Source organism: Nomascus leucogenys, chromosome 12 (assembly GCF_006542625.1).
Source record: "Nomascus leucogenys isolate Asia chromosome 12, Asia_NLE_v1, whole genome shotgun sequence".
NCBI lineage: Eukaryota > Metazoa > Chordata > Mammalia > Primates > Hylobatidae > Nomascus > Nomascus leucogenys.
Genome location: NC_044392.1, coordinates 50,344,372 through 50,367,679, shown reverse-complemented (window position 1 = coordinate 50,367,679; position 23,308 = coordinate 50,344,372). Strand labels below are relative to the sequence as shown.

Sequence of the window (23,308 nt, the reverse complement as noted above, 5' to 3'; positions counted from 1 at the left end):
CATCTCGAAAAAAAAAAAAGGAATGGAGTACTGATACATGGTACAACATAGATGAACCTTGTTTGAGGAACCGCATATTACATGATTCTCTTTATATGAGATGTTCAGAATAGGCAAATCCATAGAGACAGAAAAATCTGTGGTTGCCAGAGTTTGGGGGAGGGAGGAATGAGAAATGACTGCTATAGGTATGAGGAAATTTTTGGAGTGATGAAATTTTTCATCACTCCAGAATTCAATAGTGATGATAGTTGAATTACCAAAAACCACTGAATTACACTTATTTTTTCTTGTTTTTTGAGACAGAGTCTTGCTCTGTAGCCCAGGCTGGAGTGCAGTGGCACGATCTCAGCTCACTGCAACCTCCGCCTCCCGGGTCCTGGTTCAAGTGATTCTCCTGCCTCAGCCTCCTGAGTAGCTGGGATAACAGGCACGCGCCACCATGCCCAGCTAATTTTTGTATTTTTTATTTTTTATTTTTTTATTTATTTATTTATTTTTGAGACGGAGTCTCCCTCTGTCGCCCAGGCTGGAGTGCAGTGGCGCGATCTGGGCTCACTGCAAGCTCCGCCTCCCGGGTTCACGCCATTCTCCTGTCTCAGCCTCCCGAGTAGCTGGGTCTACAGGCGCCTGCCACTACGCCCGGCTAATTTTTTGTATTTTTAGTAGAGACGGGGTTTCGCCGTTTTAGCCAGGATGGTCTCGATCTCCTGACCTCGTGATCTGCCCGTGTCGGCCTCCCAAAGTGCTGGGATTACAGACGTGAGCCACCGCGCCCGGCCTAATTTTTGTATTTTTAGTAGAGATGGGGTTTCACCATGTTGGCCAGGCTGGTCTGGAACTCCTGACCTCAGGTGATCTGTCCACCTCGGCCTGCCAAAGTGCTGGGATTATAGGCGTGAGCCACCACCATCGGCCTATACATTTTATTTTTATCCTACTTTTTTTTTTTTGAGACGGGGTCTTACTCTGTCACCCAGGCTGGAGTGCAGTGGTGCAGTCTTGGCTCACTGCAACCTCTGCCTCCTTGATTCAAGCGATTTTCTTGCCTCAGCTTCTCATGAAGCCATGTAGCTGGGATTACAGGTGCCTGCTACCACGCCTGGCTAATTTTTGTGTTTTTAATAGAGAAGGGGTTTGGTTTCACCATGTTGGCCAGGCTGGTCTGGAACTCCTGACATTAGGTGATCCGCCCACCTCGGCCTCCCAAAGCGCTGGGAGTACAGGTGTGAGCCACTGCACCCGGCCTTTTTTTTTTTTTTTTTTTTTTTGTAAAAACAGGGTTTTGCTGTGTTGCTCAGGCTTGAACTATACATTTTTATTTTTTATTATTGTTGTTTTTTGAGCCAGAGTCTCATTCTGTCAACCAGGCTGGAGTGCAGTGGCGCAGTCTCAGCTCATTGCAGCCTCTGCCTCCCGGATTCCAGCAGTTCTGCCTCAGCTTCCCCAGTAGCTGGAATTACAGGCACGCGCCACCATGCCCATCTAATTTTTGTATTTTTAGTAGAAACAGGGTTTCACCATGTTGACCAGGCTGATCTCAAACTCCTGACCTCAGGTGATCCGCCCACCTTGGCCTTCCAAAGTGCTAGGATTACAGGCGTGAGCCACCGCACCTGGCCTAATTTTTTTTTTTAAGAGACAGGCTCTTGTTATGTTGCCCAGGCTAGTCTTGAACTGGCCTCAGTCAGTCCTCCCACCAAAGCCTTCCAGGCAGCAGGGATTACAGGTGTGAGCCACCACACCTGGCCATTTACTTTGTGTCTTTCCAGACCCTTTTGAGTACTTTATATTTGTGTATATACCTATATCAAGATTATTTTCAGTTATTATCGATAATGCTCCCATAATAATGCTTTTGAGTAAGTTAGTTCTTAATTTCCCAGAAGTTCCTCTGTGTAAGTCTCTTACACTCATTAGAGTTCTTCTCGTCCATAGGTGATGCTGGGAGCAGAACTCCAAAAGACCAGAAGGTAAGTTAGGATGGTAAGGGAAGGGTGAGAGATAAGAATATGAAAATAGGAGAATTTTTGGCCTAACCATTTAATCAGTTTAGCTGTCAGTATCTAATCATTCACCCTGTGATCAGCCCTTTGCATTGCAGTCCTCTAATTGATGTTGTAAGAATTCAAAAAGAGGTTAGCAAGAAATGCTTTCACTAGAAAGGAGTGTTGTATGAAAGTAGAATTTAGCAGTGTCTGCTAGGTAAATTAATCAAGAAAAGCTTTCTAACATTGAAATGTTGATTTTTGAACTAGGTTTCTAAGCAAGGGCAGCTTTGGGCTGGGCACATTGGCTCATGCCTGTAATCTCAGCACTTTGGGAGCTCCAGGTGGGTGGATCACCTGAGGTCAGGAGTTCGAGACCAGCCTGGCCAAAATGGCGAAACCCCGTCTCTACTAAAAAAATACAAAAATTAGCTAGGCATGGTGGTGCATGCCTGTAATCCCAGCTACTTGGGAGGCTGAGACAGGAGAATCAGTGGAACCCAGGAGGCAGAGGTTGCAATGAGCTGAGATCGCACCACCACACTCTAGCCTCAGGGACAGAGCAAGACTGTCTCGAAAAAAAAAAAAAAAAAAAGAGGCTAGGTGTGGTGGCTCATGCCTGTAATCTCAGCACTTTCGGAGGCTGAGGCAGGTGGATCACCTTAGGTCGGCAGTTCGAGAGCAGCCTAACCATGGAGAAACCCCGTCTCTACTAAAAATACAAAATTAGGCTGGGCACGGTGGCTCACGCCTGAAATCCCAGGACTTTGGGAGGCTGAGGCGGGTGGAACACGAGGTCAGGAGTTCGAGACCAGCCTGGCCAACATAGTGAAACCCTGTCTCTACTACAAATACAAAAATTAGCTGGGCGTGGTAGCATGTGCCTGTAGTCCCAGCTGCTTTGGAGGTTGAGGCAGGTGAATCGCTTGAACCTGAGAGGCAGAGGTTGCGGTGAGCCTAGATCACGCCACTGCACTCCAGGCTGGGCAACGGAGCCAGACTCCATCTCAAAAAAAAAAAAAAAAAAAAAATTAGCCGGGCATGGTGGCGCATGCTTGTAATTCCAGCTACTCGGGAGGCTGAGACAGGAGAATCGCTTGAACCCGGGAAGCGGAGATTATGGTGAGCCGAGATTGTGCCATTGCACTCCAGCCTGGGCAACAATAGCTAAACTCCATATCAAAAAAAAAAAAAAAAAAAAAATAAGGGCAGCTTTGCCGGATAAGGTAACCGTAAGCTTGCAAACATAACTCACTCCGTTTTGTTTTGTGAAATACAAGTTGTTTCTTATTCTGAAGTTATTTGTAACCCATGCTACTGTTTCAAAACTTGTTTTCCTCATCCACTTTTCTACAGCTCCGTGAAGCCATGGCTGCCTTAAGAAAGTCAGCCCAAGATGTTCAGAAGTTCATGGATGCTGTCAACAAGAAGAGCAGTTCCCAGGATCTGCATAAAGGTTAGGGTCAAGAAATACCTGGGTACAGATGGGAGGTGAATTCTTAGAGAGATTTCATCTTAAGTCTCGTGTCTGCTAATTGTTTGTGACATGCCAGACTCATTATCCTTAGTAGTTATGAAATCCCAATTACATTGATGGTGATTTTTCCAGTCTGTGATGGTTTTATCTCAGTACCTCTTTAGTGTCCTACATGTAGGCTGTTTCCATCCTCATGACTACTTCAGGTGGAGATTAGGGAGAAGAGAATCACTCAGACTCTTGTTACAAAAAGGTTTGAGGCCAGGTGTGGTGGCTCACATCTGTAATTCCAGCAGCTTTGGGAGGCTGAGGCAGGAGGATCACTTGAGGTCCAGCATTAAAGACCAGCCTCGGCAACATAGTGAAACCCCACCTCTACAAAAAAAAAAGTTTAAAAATTCTCCAGATGGGCCAGGCACGGTGGCTCATGCCTGTAATCCCAGCACTTCGGGAGGCCGAGATGGGCGGATCACAAGGTCAGGAGTTCGACACCAGCCTGATCAACATGGTGAAACTCTGTCTCTATTAAAAATACAAAAATTAGCCAGGCGTGGTGGCGCACGCCTGTAATCTCAGCTACCCAGGAGCCTGAGGCAGGAGAATCGCTTGAACTCGGGAGGTGAAGGTTGCAGTGAGCCGAGATCATGCCGCTGCACTCCAGCCTGGGCAACAGAACGAGACTCCATCTCAAAAAAAAAAAAAAAAAAAAAAAAAATTGGCCGGGCACAGTGGCTCATACCTATAATCCCAGCAGTTTGGGAGACCGAGGCAGGCGGATCATGACGTCAAAAGATAGAGACCATCCTGGCTAACATGGTGAAACCCCGTCTCTACTAAAAGTACAAAAATTAGCTGGGTGTAGTAGTGCGCGCCTTGCGCACCTGTAGTCCCAGCTGCTCGGGAGGCTGAGGCAGGAGAATCGCTGGAACCCGGGGTGGCAGAGGTTCCAGTGAGTCAAGATCGCACCACTGCACTCCAGCCTGGTGACAGAGCGAGACTCCATCCCAAAAAAAAAAAAAAAAAAATTACCCCACTTTCCCTAATTACCATACTACCCTCTTTACCTTCCCGTTCTCTACCAAATCTATGTCATAACTCTTTAGAATAACTTTTGCTTCTTCTGTAGGAACCTTGAGTCAGATGTCTGGAGAACTAAGCAAAGATGGTGACCTGATAGTCAGCATGCGAATTCTGGGCAAGAAGAGAACTAAGACTTGGCACAAAGGCACCCTTATTGCCATCCAGACAGTTGGTATGTGCAAACTTGGAGGAACCACTCCTGAAAGGCAACCTGCACCCTCCACTGCTGATTGTTTCTTTTCCCCATAACCTTCCCATTTGTCTCTCACGTAGCAGCCTGGATTTATACAGAAACTGGCAGTTTTTAAAAGGATTTATCTTTCCCTTTTACTCAGGGCCAGGGAAGAAATACAAGGTGAAATTTGACAACAAAGGAAAGAGTCTACTGTCGGGGAACCATATTGCCTATGATTACCACCCTCCTGCTGACAAGCTGTATGTGGGCAGTCGGGTGGTCGCCAAATACAAAGATGGGAATCAGGTCTGGCTCTATGCTGGCATTGTAGCTGAGACACCAAACGTCAAAAACAAGCTCAGGTACCTGGACAGAGGACTGTAAAGGGGTAGAGGCTGGGAGCACAGCACCTGCCCTGTTCGTGCCATAGACCAGATACCACAATTAGCTTTTGTCTTCTTAGTCCCTAGTGGACTGAAACCCTTACTCTTTCTTTACCACAGGAGTCATGTGGGTGATTCTTTCTTCCTCTTTCTCCTCCTGTTTTTTTTTCCTTTTCTTTCCTCAAAGAGAAAACTAGGAAGAGAATAATGAGGATTGATTAATGGTCAGGGGAATAGGATTCACACAGAAGAAAGAAATGGAGACTAAATGGTTATTAGCAGCATAGGAATCTGATAGAGGAAAAAGAATGTATGTTTTTTGGCTGGGCCCAGTGTCTCATGCCTGTAATCTTAGCAATTTGGGAGGCCAAGGCAAGTGGATCACTTGAGGTCAGGAGTTCGAGACCAGCTTGGCCAACTGGTGAAACCCTGTCTCTACTAAAAATACAAAAATTAGCTGGGTGTGGTGGCGCATGCCTGTAATCCCAGCTACTTGAGAGGCTGAGGCAGGAGAATTGCTTGAACCTGGGAGGCAGTGGTTGCCATGAGCCGAGATTGCACCACTGCACCCCAGCCTGGGTGACAGAAGGAGACTCCGTCTCAAAAACATTTATATGTATATGTGTTTTTTTAAAAAGTAGGGAGGTATTGGTTAAATTAAGGGAGAACTCCTAACTCTCAAGTTGAGAAGAAAGAAAAACAGGAATAAAGTAGTAGACTGGAATGTCTTCCCTGGAGTGTATCGTGTTGTGATCCAGAGAAGTAGAAGCTATCATAAAATAATTCTGTGGATCATGTTAAATATCATAACCCCCAGATCTTTCTACTGTCACTCTTCTTTTACAGGTTTCTCATTTTCTTTGATGATGGCTATGCTTCCTATGTCACACAGTCAGAACTGTATCCCATTTGCCGGCCACGTGAGTGTTTCTCCCTTATTCCTTAGCTCAGTTTTCTCCTCCTCTACCTTATATTTCTTCTTAGGACATCCAGTTGAAAAGCCCTAGTGTTTTTGGTATTTCAGTCTCAAAGAGCTTAAGTTTGGTTGATGTCTTTTGCTCCCAAAGGTCAGTTTGCTCCCAAAAGAGATACAGTTTTATTGTTCATCTCTGGGACTGGGTCTTTGTAGCCAAAGAGTGAGACACTAGAAGATCATGAATGGCCTTGAGTAGACTGCTCACGTTATAGATGTGCTTCAGTTTCATTTCTAAGTGAGTTAAGTTGGAAAAGGTGTTACTTCTTTCCTAGTGTCATACTGCACCTAACATTTGTATAAATGTGTAGTCTGCATAATGCTTTCCACAGAAGCTGTGTTAGATGGAACATCATAGTGTCCTCTATATTTGTTATCCTGGCTTGGGAGCAGACTCCTATGGAAACAATCATTTTTAACTGCAGAAGAATGAACTAACACTTCTGTTTACACATAACATGACAGTAAACACATTCTGAGTCTCTTAAAAACCTGATAGAGAATGAGAAGGAAGGACTAATTTTTTTCATTTCATGATGCCACCTGATCTTTTTAAATGTACCACTAGACTTATCAACAAGTGAGCAAGAATTTCCACTTGAATTTTCCAGAGGAGAAATATCCGTTTGTATAAAAAAAGTGAATTGCCTATATTGTACATTACTTATTTAGTATTTACTTGATTTGTGTGTGCAGTTTGTGCAGTTTGTACATTAGCTTTATTACTTAGGTGGTCTTGGCTTTGCTTCCCTTGAGGTTCTGATTTTACTTTTTCTCTCCTTTTCAACTTAAAAAGTATCAAATGTCTCCTGGCCAGCCTTTTCCCTATCAAGACATGCCCTACCTGCCCTCTCAGTTCTACCTCTTCCTTGAAACAGTGAAAAAGACTTGGGAAGACATAGAAGACATCTCCTGCCGTGACTTCATAGAGGAGTATGTCACTGCCTACCCCAACCGCCCCATGGTACTGCTCAAGAGTGGCCAGCTTATCAAGACTGAGTGGGAAGGCACGTGGTGGAAGGCCCGAGTTGAGGAGGTGGATGGCAGCCTAGTCAGGATCCTCTTCCTGGTACTGTTCTTCCCTAGAATTTTGGAGGCAGAGATTGGTGGGGGGGAACTTAAGAAGCAGTAATGAGGATGGTTTTATGGCTATTCCATAGCCTTCCTCTTTCTTATCCTCGTATGTGTTCTCACTGTTTTTGGTCAAATTTTACTTTGTCCTTTTTGTTGTTCCTCTGCAGGTCATTGTTGAAAATAAATTATCTGAATTATGATACTAATCTGCATGGTTTTGATTTATTTATTTTTTTTCTTTAGGAGTATTCACATTGTGTGTAGGTACAGAAAGGGCAGCCAATTCCATTTTTCCAGAGTTAAGGTTTTAGTAGGATAGTGGGACGAAGAAGAGGGATCAAGGAGTCCTGATTATCTTTCAAGGCTCAGTTTAACTCTTAGATATTTTGTACTCATCCTTTTCTCCCTTCTCTCTCCCTTCTTAGAATCATATTTCTTATTTTTAAAAGTTTTAAAAACATTTTTTAATACTGCTGCTTGCAGAACAAGGCTACCTGATAGGCAGTGTGCCCAGAGTAGCCAGAAGAAATTAGAAATTATATTTCTTCTTGGTGTTACCTCAGCCCGTTACTTCTAAGGCCTTATGATCCTTATCATACTTTTTGTTTGGTGTTTTGTTTTGTTTTTTGAGACAGTCTGACTCTGCCACCCAGGCTGGAGTGCAGTGGTGCAATCATGGCTCACTGCAGCCTCAACCTCCAGGGTTCAAGTGGTCCTCCCACATCAGCCTCCCAAGTAGCTGTGACTACAAGGGCATGCCACCACACCTTGCTGATTTTTGTATTTTTAGTAGAGACAGGTTTCGCCATGTTGCCCAGACTGGTCTCGAACTCTTGAGTTCAAGCAGTCTGTCTGCCTCATCCTCTCAACATACCAGGATTATAGGTGTGAGCTATTGTGCCCAGCTGTCATGCCTCTTATACTCAGTATAGATATCTGTTGCTCCTGTAATTCCTTAAACAAGGAGTATATATTTTTCACTGTTGTGTTTCTGATACCCATCATGAAGCCTGGCACATACTTTATTAAGTAGATAAGGAATTTTTATTTTTTTCTGGGATGGAGTTTCGCTCTTGTTGCCCAGGCTGGAGTACAATGGCGCAATCTCGGCTCACCACAACCTCTGCCTCCCTGGTTCAAGCAGTTCTCCTGCTTCAGCCTCCCAAGTAGCTGGGATTACAGGCATGCGCCACCACACCCAGCTAATTTTGTATTTTTAGTAGAGACAGGGTTTCTCCATGTTGGTCAGGCTGGTCTTGACTCCCGACCTCAGGTGATCCACCTGCCTCAGCCTCCCAAAGTGCTGCGATTACTAGCTACAGTTGTGAGCCACTGTGCTTAGCTTAGATAAGGAATTGAAGGCTCATCAGAGAGGTTTCCCAGAGGTGACACATGGTATATATCCTCTACACAGGACAGGATAGATTCTAGCCTTTAAGCTATTTCCCTTCGTTCTTTTCTCTCAATTCCCCAGGATGACAAAAGATGTGAGTGGATCTATCGAGGCTCTACACGGCTGGAGCCCATGTTCAGCATGAAAACATCCTCAGCCTCTGCACTGGAGAAGAAGCAAGGACAACTCAGGACACGTCCAAATATGGGTATGTCCTGAAAGATACCTGGAAGAAGGAAGAAACAGGCCAACCAGCAAAGGAGATTATATACAATGGCTATCCTTTGATTAGCACGATTGCACTGCATACTCATTGGAAACAGGATATGTGCCCTGAGTTGTTTCCAATCATGGTGATCCATTTGTGCTGCTGCTTCCACATGCTGTGGCTCTAATTTGTTCTAAACAACCACATAAAAATATGAAACAGTTGGCTTTAGGTTAGGGTGATAGTAGTTACCCTCTGTTGTCCACATGAGAATTGTCAGTTTTGTGTGTTATCTATGGTTAGTTTTTTTTTTTTTTTAATAGACCCAGGGGCTTGATATGTTACCCAGGCTGGTCTTGAACTCCTGGGCTCAAGCTGTCTACCTGCCTCGGCTGCCCAAAGTGCTAGGATTACAAGCATGAGCTACCACATCCAGCGTGTAGTCAGTTTTCTTTAAAACCCAGACCTGGCCAGGCACAGTGGCTCACACCTATAATCCCAACACTTTAGGAGGCTGAGACAGATAGGTGGTTTGCTTGAGCTCAGGAATTCAAGACCAGCCTGGGCAACATGGTGAAACCCCGTTTCTACAAAAAACACAAAAATTAGCTGGGTACAGTGGCATTAAGCTGTAGTCCAAGCTGCTCAAGAAGTTGAGGTGAGAGGATCAATTGAAGCCAGGAGGTCGAGGTTGCAGTGAGCTAGATCGTGCCACTGCAGTCCAGCCTGGGTGACAGAACGAGACCCTGTCTCAGAAACAAACAAATAACAGATTTGGTTTTCTTTTTTAATATTACTGTCATACTTTCTGGTTGATTTTTCCTGCCAAAATTAGTTGGTTAAAGAATATATTTCTGAAAATATTCCCCCAAAGTATAACAATAATTAGGTAAATTAAATTGTCTGAGATAGGAAGATACAATATAAAGTCTTATCTAAGGCCCAGCATGGTGGCTCATATCTGTAGTCGCAGCACTTTGGGAGGCTGAGGTGGCAGTATCACTTGAGGCCAGGAGTTGGAGATCAGTCTGGGCAACATAGAAAGACTCTGTCTCTTAAAAAAAAAAAGCTGAGTGTGGTGGTGTGCACCTGTAGCCTTAGCTACTCGAGGCTGAGGCAGGAGGATTGCTTGAAGCCCAGGATTTCAAGGTTACAATGAGCTAAGGTCACACCGCTGCACTTCAGCCTGAGTAACAAAGTGGAAAACTAACTATAAAAAGAAAAAAAAAGAGGCTACTCTGTTGACGGAGTAGCAATTTTTTTTTTTTTTTTTTTTTTTGAGATGGAGTCTAGTTCTTTTGCCCAGGCTGGAGTGCAGTGGCACCATCTCAGCTCACTGCAACCTCCATCTCCCGGGTTCCAGCAATTCTCCTGCCTCAGCCTCCCGAGTAACTGGGGTTACAGGCGCCTGCAACCACGCCCAGCTAATTTTTGTATTTTTAGTACTGGGATTAAAGGCATGAGCCACCGTGCCCGGCCGTTACTCTTTTATTCCTTTACTTTCTTAATAAACTTGCTTCACCTTTCAGCCTTTAATAAAGGAAAAATAAACAGTAAAGTCTAAAAATACAAAAATTAGCGGGTGGGGTGCCTGTATCCAGTACTCGGAGCTGGCAGAAATGCTGAACCAGATGGAGTGCAGTGAGCGAATGCCACTGCACTCAGCCTGGCGACAGACTCTCAAAAAAAAAAAAAAAAAAAAAAAAACTCATTAAAAAAAAAAATAATCAAAAAAAAGATCCAGCATCAATAATGGGAACTGAGAGTCTAAACACTTACTCAAAATGTGTCCATTGCTGTTTTTTTTTTTTTTTTTTTTTTTTGAGACGAAGTCTTGTTCTGTTGCCCAGGCTGGGGTACGGTGATGTGATCTCGGCTCACTGCAACCTCCACCTCCTGGTTTCAAGTGATTGTCCTGCGCCTTCCGAGCAGCTGGAATTACAGATGCACCACCATGCCCATCTAATTTTTGTATTTTTAGTAGAGACGGGGTTTCACCATGTTGGCCAGGCTGGTCTCAAACTCATGACCTCAAGCAACCTGCCCACTTCGGCCTCCCAAACTGCTGGGATTACAGGCATGAGCCACCGCGCCCAGCCATTGCTGCCTTTTTATATTGTATAAGTTAAGGATCAGATGTGTGACTGAATATAAGCATCATAGCTATCATCTTCTCAGTGCTCAATTCCTTTTTCCTATAGGTGCTGTGAGGAGCAAAGGCCCTGTTGTCCAATACACACAGGATCTGACTGGTACTGGAACCCAGTTCAAGCCAGTGGAACTCCCACAGCCTACAGCTCCACCTGCCCCACCTTTCCCACCTGCTCCACCTCTATCCCCCCAAGCAGGTGACAGTGAGTGAGTGTTATTCCTTCTTTTTTCTTCAGTTTGTTTCATATTATATTTTCCACATCCCTTACTATATGCCCTCTTCTCTAATCTCCTAGAAGCTTGGAAAGCCAGCTTGCCCAGTCACGGAAGCAGGTAGCCAAAAAGAGCACGTCCTTTCGACCAGGATCTGTGGGCTCTGGTCATTCCTCCCCTACATCTCCTGCACTCAGTGAAAATGTCTCTGGTGGGAAACCTGGGATCAACCAGATGTATAGGTGAGAAAATCTGAGGCTCTCTGTAGGCAGGATAGCAATGAGTGGCCACTGTGTAGGGGAAGATTCCTTGGCTCTGAAGGGCTTAGTTTAAGGTTATGATGGTGAAGAGTTTGGACTTGAAAAGGAAGCTTTACCCATAGAAGTTTCTAAGAAATAGAAAGTAAGAATAATTGAATTGGAAGCTGGGTGCTTGGAAATATGGTATCATCAGAAAGCCATTTGTTAAAACTTCTTGTTGAACATGTTGCCATCATTGCTAAAATAGAAAGGAAACACCACAGTCTCTTTCCTTGAATCCTGGGAGTTAGTAAGGACATTTCTAGAATACACAGCAGACAAAAAAAACATTGGTAGAAGACTGGACTCTACTTCCATAATTCACAGGCAAATACATTTTAGGAAAAGGTATACTGTTGAAATAGAGATGTTAGGCTGGGTGCGGCGGCTCACGCCTGTAATCCCAGCACTTCGGGAGGCCGAGGTGGGCAGATTACCTGAGCTCGGGAGTTCCAGACCAGCCTGGCCAACATGGAGAAACCCTGTCTCTACTAAAAAATACAAAATTAGCCAGGCGTGGTGGCGCATGCCTGTAATCCCAGCTACTCAGGAGGCTGAGGCAGGAGAATCGCTTGAACCCAGGAGGCGGAGGTTGTGGTGAGCCGAGATCATGCCATTGTACTCCAGCCTGGGCAAAAAGAGCGAAACTCAAAAAAAAAAAGAGAAATAGAGATGTTATCAGTCAGTGAAGAGTAACCAGGGAGTTTCATTGTCCAGGTTTGGTAGGGCAAGGGAAGATCTTTCTTGAATCATCTTTAGCTTCAGGAGCACAGCTGTTTGAAAGATGAGAGAAATGGCTTAGCTACCTGGAGGGTTAATTATACAACAGAGGTCCTGTTGCCTTCTGATCTGATCGCTTGCATCTCATTTGCAGATCACCTTTAGGCTCCACAGCCTCTGCCCCAGCGCCTTCAGCACTCCCAGCCCCTCCAGCACCCCCAGCCTTCCATGGCATGCTGGAGCGGGCCCCAGCAGAGCCCTCCTACCGTGCTCCCATGGAGAAGCTTTTCTACTTACCTCATGTCTGCAGCTATACCTGTCTGTCTCGAGTCAGACCTATGAGGAATGAGCAGTACCGGGGCAAGAACCCTCTGCTGGTCCCATTACTGTATGACTTCCGGCGGATGACAGCCCGGCGTCGAGTTAACCGCAAGATGGGCTTTCATGTTATCTATAAGACACCTTGTGGTCTCTGCCTTCGGACAATGCAGGAGATTGAACGCTACCTTTTCGAGACTGGCTGTGACTTCCTCTTCCTGGAGATGTTCTGTTTGGATCCATATGTTCTTGTGGACCGAAAGTTTCAGCCCTATAAGCCTTTTTACTATATTTTGGACATCACTTATGGGAAGGAAGATGTTCCCCTATCCTGTGTCAATGAGATTGACACAACCCCTCCACCCCAGGTGGCCTACAGCAAGGAACGTATCCCGGGCAAGGGTGTTTTCATTAACACAGGCCCTGAATTTCTGGTTGGCTGTGACTGCAAGGATGGGTGTCGGGACAAGTGAGTTGGTGGGGGTAATTGCTGCCCCTGCTTCCAACTTTGTTATGGTGTCCTTTTCACCTCTTCCTTTGCCTTGTATCTGTACTGCTTTCCCCATCTTCCTTTACCTCCTCCCTCACCTGGAACTCCTGCTATAAGGCCTCCATGAAAGCTATGAGGTAGGGAGGCTGGAGTCTGACGTGGCCACACTGAGCAACCTTGGGTACATGTGTATTGTGTTATTTTTGTTCTCTGATTCCCCCGCTCCTTTCCTTTATTTCCCTCTGTCATATAGGTCCAAGTGTGCCTGCCATCAACTAACTATCCAGGCTACAGCCTGTACCCCAGGAGGCCAAATCAACCCTAACTCTGGCTACCAGTACAAGAGACTAGAAGAGTGTCTACCCACAGGGTAAGTGGTCAAGGAATGGCACAATACCTCAGAGAGCCTGAGGAGCATGTTCTTGTTTTTCTGTGCTTATAGAAATCATCAGAAATCTAAAAATTGGAACCAAAAATAGAATACCAGATGAGGCATTTTATTAATTAGATCTTATTTCGTGACTTCCAAAACACATTTTTTTCTTGGACTTTCCTTGAAATGAAGACATAGAATGATTGAATAGTATCTGGCAATTTTCTGTTGCAAAAAAAGATTATCTTAATTTCATAGCTAAATGAATGTCTTAACAGATTGTGATTTACACTTGTAAGTGAAATGTGTTCAGAGAGGAGAAGTAGGCAGGGACCTGATTACATAGGGCTTTGTAAACCAGAATGAAAAAAGTTAGAATCAGGCTAGCGCAGTGGCTCACACCTGTAATCCCAGCACTTTCGGAGGCCAAGGTGGGTGGATCACCTGAGGTTAGGAGTTTGAGACCAGCTTGGCCAACATGGTGAAACCCTGTCTCTACTAAAAATACAAAAATTAGCCGGGGGTGGTGGCAGGCGCCTGCAGTTCCAGCTACTGGGGAGGCTGAGGCAGGAGAATCGCCTGAACCCAGGAGGGGGAGGTTGCAGTGAGCCAAGATAGTGCCACTGCACTTCAGCCTGGGTGACAAGAGCGAGACTCTGCCTTAAAAAAAAAAAAAAGAAAAGTTAGAATCAAATTCATGGTGCTCTTAGAGGATTTTAAGCAGCCAAGTGATGTGACCTGCCTTTTTCAGATTACTCTGGCTTCTTTGTAGATCATAGGTCTTAGGATGACAAAAGTAGATTTTGGAAGACCAATTAGGAGATCATTATAGGAGTATAGCAGAGAGAGACATGGTTGCAGCTATGACTTGCAATAGAATGGAGGTGACAGTAGAGGTAAGAAGGACAGATTTGGGATGCATTAATAGGTAGAGCTACAGAATTGGATAGATTGTGGAGTGGCAGGAAAGTAGAATCAAGGACAATTCCTGAATTTTTGGCTTGAGCATCTAAGTGGTTGTTGGTGCTTTTTACTGACATGGAAAACCAAAGGAGTAGTAGGTTTGAGTGAAATTCAGTTTTTGTTTTGGCCATGTTAAGTTTGAAATGCCGCCAGGCGCGGTGGCTCACGCCTGTAATCCCAGCACTTTGGGAGGCCGAGGCGGGCGGATCACCTGAAGTCGGGAGTTCGAGACCAGCCTGACCAACATGGAGAAACCCCGTCTCTACTAAAAATACAAAAAAAAAAATTAACCGGGCATGGTGGCGCATGCCTGTAATCTCAGCTACTCGGGAGGCTGAGGCAGGAGAATCGCTTAAATCTGGGAGGTGGAGGTTGTGGTGAGCCAAGATCGCGCCATTGCACTCCAGCCTGGGCAACAAGAGCGAAATTCAGTCTCAAAAAAAAAAAAAACAAAACAAAACAAAAAAAGTTTGAAATGCCTGTCAGGCAATCCAAGTAGAAATGTCAAGAAGACACTGGGATTTCTGGAGAGAGTGGGCTATAAAAATTTAGGAATCATCGGCATAGGAATATTTAAAGCCTGAATGAGTTCACCTAGAGACAATGTTGATAATAGAGAAGGCGGCTCAGGGGTAAGCCCTGGGTGCCCCAACATTTAAAGGTTGAGCAGAGGAGGTGGAACCAGCATGAGGTTGAGGACAGCTACTGAGGAGGGTGAGGCCGAAAGATTACTTGAGGCCTGGAGTTTGAGACCAGACTGGGCAACATAGTAAGACCCTGTGTCTAAAAAAAAAAATTGTTGGGGCTGGGCGTGGTGGCTCACGCCTGTAATCCCAGCACTTTGCGAGGCCGAGGCGGGCAGATTGCTTGAGGTCAGGAGTTCAAGACCAGCCTGGCCAATATGGTGAAACCCCATCTCTACTAAAAATACAAAAACTAGCCAGGGATGGTGGCGAGCACCTGTAATCCCAGCTACTTGGGAGGCTGAGACAGGAGAATCACTTGAACCCAGGAGGCGGAGGTTGCAGTGAGCCAAGACCACACCATTGCACTCCAGCCTGGGTAAGAAGAGCAAAATTCCATCTAAAAAAAAAAAAAAAAAATTGTTGGCGGGGCGCGGTGGCTCACGCCTGTAATCCCAACACTTTGGGAGGCCAAGGTGGGTGGATCACCTGAGGGCAGGAGTTCAAGACCAGCCTGGCCAACATGGTGAAACCCCATCTGTACTAAAAATACAAAAATTAGCCAGGCGTGATTGTACACGCCTGTAATCTCAGCTATTTGGGAGGCTGAGGCAAGAGAATCACTTGAACCTGGGAGGCAGAGGTTACAGTAAGCCAAGATTGCACCACTGCACTCCAGCCTGGACAACACAACAAGACTCTGTCTCAAAAAAATAAATAATTTAGAAATTTAAAAAAAAATTTTTTTTTTTTTTTTTTTTTTTTGAGACGGAGTCTTGCTCTCTCCCCCAGGCTGGAGTGCAGTGGCGCGATCTCGGCTCACTGCAAGCTCCGCCTCCCAGGTTCACGCCATTCTCCTGCCTCAGCCTCCTGAGTAGCTGGGACTACAGGCACCCGCCACCGCACCTGGCTAATTTTTTGTATTTTTTTAGTAGAGACGGGGTTTCACCATGTTAGCCAGGATGGTCTCGATCTCCTGACCTTGTGATCCGCCCGCCTCGGCCTCCCAAAGTGCTGGGATTACAGGCTTGAGCCACCGCGCCTGGCCAATTTTTTTTTTTTTTTTTTTTTGAGATGGAGTCTTGCTCTGTCGCTCGGGCTGGAGTGCAGTGGCGTGATCTCAGCTCACTGCAAGCTCCGCCTCCCGGGTTCACGCCATTCTCCTGCCTCAGCCTCCTGAGAAGCTGGGACTACAGGCGCCCACCACCACGCCTGGCTACTTTTTTGTATTTTTAGTAGAGACAGGGTTTCACTGTGTTAGCCAGGATGGTCTCGATCTCCTGACCTCATGATCCGCCTGCCTCAGCCTCCCAAAGTGCTGGGATTACAGGCGTGAGCGACCACGCCCGACCTAAATTATTTTTTAAAAATTAGCTGGGCGTAGTGGGTGCATGCGTGTAGTCCCAGCTACTTGAGAGGCAGAGGCAGAAAGATCACTTGAGCCCAGTAGTTCAAGGCTGCAGTGAGCTATGATCACGCCACTATACTCTAGCCTGGGGTGACAGAGCGTGACTCTTATCTCTAAAACAAGAGGAGGACAACAAAAGAGTGGGGTATAGCATGGTAAACTGGTATATATAAACACGTGAACTAATAAACCTAGTGATCAAGATACATAATTAACAGAACAGGGAGGAGAAAAGCATCAGTGAAATAATTCAGAAAGTGTCCCATAATTGAAGGATCTTTGTTTCTGAATTGAAAGGGCCAATTAGGTCCAGCATAATGAAGGATAAAGGTAGGTTCCCATTAAGAGACATTATCATAAAATGTCAGAACACTAAGGGAAAAAAAAAAATCCTAAAAGCTTCTAGAGAAGAGAAATAGAACACATTAAAAAATAGACTTGAAATGACTTCAGCCTTCCCTGAAAGTAACACTAGAAGCTAGATAGCAATTGAAGAATCTGTTCAGAATTCTAAGGGAAAATTATTTCCAACCTGGAATTTCAAACTCGGGCAAACTATCAATTTGGTGTTATGGTAGGCTAAAGACATTTTTTTAGACATGCAGTAACTCAGAGTTTTTCATCATTCCCCTTCTCAGAAAGTTTCTGGAAATATTTGCAAAAATGAGAGGGAAAGGCAGGAAAGTGGAAGACAGGTGACAGTGCAGTGAAAGAGGCTTCCAGGCTGACAGCTGTGTACTAGGCATAGAGAAGAGCCACTGCAAGAGCAGGTCAGATGCTGTAGGAGCGACTTCTTCAGGAAAATTGGTTTAACAGAAAACCTGAGGTGCCTGAATACATTCAGAGGAGATCGAGACTACTGGGGAGATCATAGGATGAATTTGTACTGATTACATTGAAAAACTAAACAAAGGAATAGACAGTTGTTTAGTTGGCATTGCTGCATCATGTATGTTTTAATTATTAACAGAATTTTGAATCTAACAATAGTGTTTAGATTTGATAATGCTGGGTGGTACATGAGTGTTCATGATATCTTTTTTACATGTTTGAAATGTTTCATAAAAATATTTTCAAATAATCACAAATAATATATCACTCCCCTGCTTAACTCTATAATATAGTCCCTCTGCTGTTTGGATTTTATTCTGACTCTTAACCTTAGGTTATATATCTGGCCCTTTCCTATCTCCCTCCAAAGTCATTCCAACCACACTGATGTTTTTCAGTTCCTGGATCCAGTTCAACCAGTGTTTTCCAGCCTGCCTCTGGAGACTTGCACATGCTGTGCCTTCTTCTTGGCATCCTTCCACTTTTCTTTGTGTGGCTATCTTCTTTAACCTTGAGCTTTCAGCTGTAAAGTCACTTCCTCAGAGAGACCTTCCCTGACCACTTTAAAACTAGGTCATTTTACTCCCTTAATTCTCTCATTGAGCACCATGTTTGTGTTCTTTATAGCATTTATGACAACTTTTGTTGACTTGTTTTTCTTCTTTTCCATTATAATATAAGCTCCTTCATGAGGGCAAGGATCTTATCTCTTTTTGTCTGTCTTGCTAACCATTGTATCACCAGTTTACCCAATGCCTGGCACATAGTAATCACTTAGGCCAGGTGCAGTGGCTGATGCCTGTAATCCCAGCACTTTGGGAGGCCAAGGCAGGCAGATCACTTGAGGTCAGGAGTTCGAGACCAGCCTAGCCAACATGGTGAAACCCTGTCTCTACTAATAAAGTATAAAAAATTAGCCAGGCCTGGTGGTGCATGCCTGTAGTGCCAGCTACTCAGGAGGCTGAGATGGGAGAATTGGTTGAACTCGGGAGGCCCAGGTTGCAGTGAGCCAAGATTGCACCATTGCACTCCAGCCTGGGCAACAGAACGAGACTTCGTCTCACCAAAAAAAAAAAAAAACAGCCAGGCGCGGTGGCTCACGCCTGTAATCCCAGCGCTTTGGGAGGCAGGTGGATTATTACAAGGTCAGGAATTCGAGATCAGCCTGGCCAAGATGTTGAAACCCCGTCTCTACTAAAAATACAAAAATTAGCCATGTGCAGTGGCAGGCGCCTGTAATCCCAGCTACTCCAGAGGCTGAGGCAGGAGAATCGCTTGAACCCGCGAGGTGGAGGTTGCCGTGACCCAGGATCCCACCGCTGCACTCCGGCCTAGGCGACAGAGGGAGACTGTGCCTCAAAAAAAAAAAAAAAGTAACCACTTAAATTTTGTGGAATGAATGAATGATACTCAGTATAGCTACTGTAAAGGTTTCGTGTGGTAATGATGACACCTGAGTTCAAATTCCAGCCCTGCCCCTGCTGAGCTGATCTTTTTTGATCAGCTGTAAACAGAGGATATTAACATAAACACCCCCATGTCCCCAGTGGGGTTTTAAGGGACCTAACGAAGTTGTTTCTTGATCTGGTGCAGGTTACGTGGTATGCTAAGTTTGTAAAATTCATTGATCTGTAGACTTATGTGTACTTTCCCCTGTGTATATTACATTTCAATAATCTTTTATTTTCCCCTACCCACTAGACCACCAGGGAAATAATCTCTTTTTTTTTGCTATGGAGTCTTGCTCCCAAAGTGCTGGGATTATCGACACCAGAAATAACAAAGCTAGACATGGTGGCTCACACCTGTAATCCCAGCACTTTGGGAGGCCATGGTGGGAGGATGGCTTGAGTTCAGTAGTTCCAGACTTGCCTGGGCAATGTGATGAGACCTTGTCTCTACAAAAAAAGTTTTAAAAATTAGCTGGGCATGGTGGCATGCAGCTGTGGTCCCAGCTACTTAGGAGACTGAGGCAGGAGGATCACTTGAGCCCAGGAGGTCAAGGCTGCAGTGAGCTGTGTTTGTACCGCTGCACTATAGTCTGGGTGACAGAGCAAGACCATGACTCAAAAAAAAAAAAAAAAAAAGGGAGGCCAAAGCAGGTGGATCACCTGAGGTCAGGAGTTCAAGATCAGCCTGGCCAACATGGTAAAACCCTGTCTCCAATACAAAAATTAGCTGGGTATGACGGCATGCACCTATAATCCCAGCTACTCGGGAGGCTGAGGCAGGAGAATCGCTTGAACCCAGGAAGTGGAGGTTGGGCGACCAAGTGAGACTGTGTCTCAAAAAGAAAAAACACCACCTGTATTAGGGCAGCTTTAAGGATAGAATATGAAAATGTATATATAAGGCATTCACACAATGCCAAACACAAAAGTATATGCTTAGTAACTAGAAGCTGCTCTTACCATCTTTATCTGGAGAGAGGATATGACTAAAATCATGAACTAACTGAGCCGTTGATATATTTCCAAAAGTAAATTTCTCCCATTGATTTTACATACCAAGAAAATAAGTAAAATTCTAACACTGGGCAAAGCAAATAGAGCAAAAACATTAAACATTATTACCTGAAACAATTAGTTTTCTTAGTATAACTGTGTTATCTTCTTTAATGTTGGTATGTGCTAGATCCCTCTGATTGCCTTTAATGGTTGTTTAAAAATAATTAAAATTTTTTTCTTTTTCAGAGATGAGGTGGACTTGCTTTGTCATTCAGGCTGGAGCACAGTGGTGTGATCATAGCTCACTGCAACCTCGAACTCCTGGGCTCAAGTGATCTTCTCACCTCAGCCTCCTAAGTAGCTGGGATTACAGGCATGAGCTACTGCGCCTGGCCCAAATTCTTAAATTAGATAGAATATGAGCTCCCCTGGGCCAGGCACAGTGGCTCACACCTGTAATCCCAGCACTTTGGTTTGCCAAGGCAGGCGAATCACATGAGGTCGGGAATTTGAGACCAGCCTGATCAACGTGGAGAAACTCCATCTCTACTAAAAATACGAAATTAGCAAGGCATGGTGGCGCATGCCTGTAATCTCAGCTACTTGGGAGGCTGAGGCAGGAGAATCACTTGAACACAGGAGGTGGAGGTTGGGAGCTGAGATTGCGCCATTGCACTCCAGCCTGGGCAATGAGAGCGAAACTCTGTCTCAAAAAAAAAAAAAAAAAGCTCCCTGAGGGTAGAAATTATGACCTTTTTAGGCCGGGCGCGGTGGCTCACGCTTGTAATCCCAGCACTTTGGGAGGCCGAGGCGGGCGGATCACGAGGTCAGGAGATCGAGACCACGGTGAAACCCCGTCTCTACTAAAAAAATACAAAACATTAGCCGGGCGTGGTGGCGGGCGCCTGTAGTCCCAGCTACTCGGAGAGGCTGAGGCAGGAGAATGGCGTGAACCCGGGAGGCGGAGCTTGCGGTGAGCCGAGATTGCGCCACTGCACTCCAGCCTGGGTGACAGAGCGAGACTCCGTCTCAAACAAACAAACAAACAAACAAACAAAAGAAATTATGACCTTTTTTCTTTTTCTTTTCTTTTTTTTTTTTTTTTTTAGACAGAGTCTCACCCTGTCACCCAGATTGGAGTGCAGTGGTGCGATTTTGGCTCACTGCAACCTCCACCTCCTGGGTTCAAGGAATTCTCCTACCTCAGCCTGCCAAGTAGCTGGGACTACAGACGCATGCCACCACACCTGGCTAACTTTTTAATTTTTATTAGAGACGGGGTTTTACTGTGTTAGCCAGGATGGTCTCAATCTCCCTACCTCGTGATCCACCCACCTTGGCCTCCCAAAGTGCTGGGATTACAGGCATGAGCCACCGCGCCCAGCACAACCTTTTTCATTGTTATGTTTCCAGTGTTTAGTAGAGCTCTTGGTGTTTAATAAATGTTTACTGAATGAAAGAAGGAAAATCAACTTCACCATGAACATTAGTCACAGTTCCTCCTATCTCTGTTCCCTTTCGTATGTGTTATGTTGGCCTCTGTTTTTCTCACATTTATTTTTTTATTATTATTATTATTATTTTTTTTGCTGCTGTTAGTAAGAAACCTCACCTGGAATTTCTCATGTCTTTATTTTGTGCATCTACTTTTACAAATTGACAGTCCATATAGTGCTTATTTTAATGGCTCTGTAATCTGTATTCCCATTATAGTTTGCTTAGCTTTTCTCCAGGTGTTAGGCACTCTAGCATTCACTTTTATGAGCTGTCTTGCTATAGATATCTTTATAAATCTTTCTCCACCCTCTAAATTTTTTCCTTGGGTTATATTTCCAAATGAATCAAAGAGCATAGATAGTTCAATAGATCCACTCACTTAGATCATTACCTAATTTTTAATCTTTATCCACAACACATTATAAATGATGATAGCTTAAGAATTATAATAGTTTTATGGACTTTTTTGTGCTCTAGTGATCATGCCGTGATTGATTTTATTCTAACCTTCTCCCAGGGTATATGAGTGTAACAAACGCTGCAAATGTGACCCAAACATGTGCACAAACCGGTTGGTGCAACATGGACTACAAGTTCGGCTACAGCTATTCAAGACACAGAACAAGGGCTGGGGTATCCGCTGCTTGGATGACATTGCCAAAGGCTCTTTTGTCTGTATTTATGCAGGTTGGTGATAAAATATAAGGGTTGTTTCCTGAGATTGGGACATGGTAGGGAATTGAACCAGAGACAAATTGAACATAAGAAGAAAGTGCTTGACATGTGAACTGGAGTAAGAGGAGGCCAGGGACTTCTACAAAGAATGTGATGAGTGATGTACCTGTCTAGCTAAACCAGAGAAGGACACAAGTGTTTCACAAATAAGAGAATGAAAAGGGATGAAATTTTGGACATGGTGGCCGGGCGTGGTGGCTCACGACTGTAATCCCAGCACTTTGGGAGGCCGAGGCGGGCAGATCACAAGGTCAGGAGATCGAGACCATCCGGGCTAAAACGGTGAAACCCCGTCTCTACTAAAAATACAAAAAATTAGCCGGGCGTGGTGGCGGGCGCCTGTAGTCCCAGCTACTCGGGAGGCTGAGGCGGGAGAATGGCGTGAACCCAGGAGGCGGAGCTTGCAGTGAGCCAAGATTGCGCCACTGCACTCCAGCCTGGGCCACAGAGCGAGACTCCGTCTCAAAAAAAAAGAAATTTTGGACATGGTGATGTTTCAGAGGACAGACATGATTATAGAGTCCAGTGTATCATTTTCTCCCACGTCACTCCACCCAGAGATCTTTTAGCATAGCCCAGTACTCTGTTTCAATAAAGTAGAAGAAATGGAAAGACAGAAAGGGCAAGATTTAAAATGACAGTAAGTTCTCCATACTTTAATAGTTAAGATACAAAGGGAGGTATTATCAAAGAGAAACACTGGGCCGGGCATGGTGGCTCATGCCTGTAATCCCAAAACTTTGGGAGGAGGAAGTAGGTGGATCACCTGAGGTCAGGAGTTGGAGACCAGCCTGGCCAACATGGTTGAAACCCTGTCTCTACTAAAAATACAAAAATTAGCTAGGTGTGGTGGTGGACGCCTGTAATCCCAGCTACTTGGGAGGCTGAGGCAGGAGAATCGCTTGAACCCTTGAGGCAGAGGTTGCAGTGAGCCGAGATCATGCCACTGCACTCCAGCCTAGGTGACAAAAGCGAAACTCTGTCTCAAAAACAAAAACAGAAATGAGAGACCAGAATGGAGGCTTTTTGACTCTATATGCTGGTAGAGTGGGTATTGATGGAATGACCCTTATTCTTTCTAATAGGTCTCCGTGGCCAGGTGCGGTGGCTAACACCTGTAATCCCAACACTGTGGGAGGTTGAGGCGGGCAGATCACCTGAGGTCAGGAGTTCAAGACCAACCTGGCCAACATGGTGAAACTCCGTCTCTACTAAGAATACAAAAAAAATTAGCCAGACGTGGTGGCGTGCACCTGTAGTCCCATCTACTCAGGAAGCTAAGGCAGGAGAATCACTTGAACCCGGGAGGCAGAGGTTGCAGTGAGCCAAGATCGTGCTACTGCACTCCAGCCTGGGTGACAGAGCAAGACTCCATCTGAAAAAAAAAAAAAAAAAAAACAAAACTAATAGGTATCCATAACCCTAGAAG

The 23,308-nt window shown here is 45.0% G+C and overlaps 1 protein-coding gene across 5 annotated transcripts in view; it reads left to right on the top strand.

Annotated features, from left to right (window-relative positions):
• Positions 1–23,308, top strand: part of SETDB1 (SET domain bifurcated histone lysine methyltransferase 1) — a 39,570-nt gene that overhangs the window by 12,090 nt on the left and 4,172 nt on the right. For 3 of the 5 annotated variants that reach the window (XM_030824610.1, XM_030824609.1, XM_030824611.1), the window contains exons 4-15: positions 1,939–1,973; positions 3,345–3,444; positions 4,592–4,717; positions 4,881–5,082; positions 5,950–6,023; positions 6,955–7,145; positions 8,625–8,751; positions 10,953–11,109; positions 11,199–11,357; positions 12,289–12,921; positions 13,196–13,312; positions 21,662–21,831. In XM_030824610.1, coding sequence (XP_030680470.1) covers positions 1,939–1,973; positions 3,345–3,444; positions 4,592–4,717; positions 4,881–5,082; positions 5,950–6,023; positions 6,955–7,145; positions 8,625–8,751; positions 10,953–11,109; positions 11,199–11,357; positions 12,289–12,921; positions 13,196–13,312; positions 21,662–21,831 — 2,091 coding nt within the window. Of the gene's footprint in view, positions 1–1,938; positions 1,974–3,344; positions 3,445–4,591; positions 4,718–4,880; positions 5,083–5,949; positions 6,024–6,872; positions 7,146–8,624; positions 8,752–10,952; positions 11,110–11,198; positions 11,358–12,288; positions 12,922–13,195; positions 13,313–21,661; positions 21,832–23,308 lie in introns of all 5 variants that reach the window. The other 2 variants (XM_012511080.2, XM_030824612.1) reach the window with 2 other exon arrangements.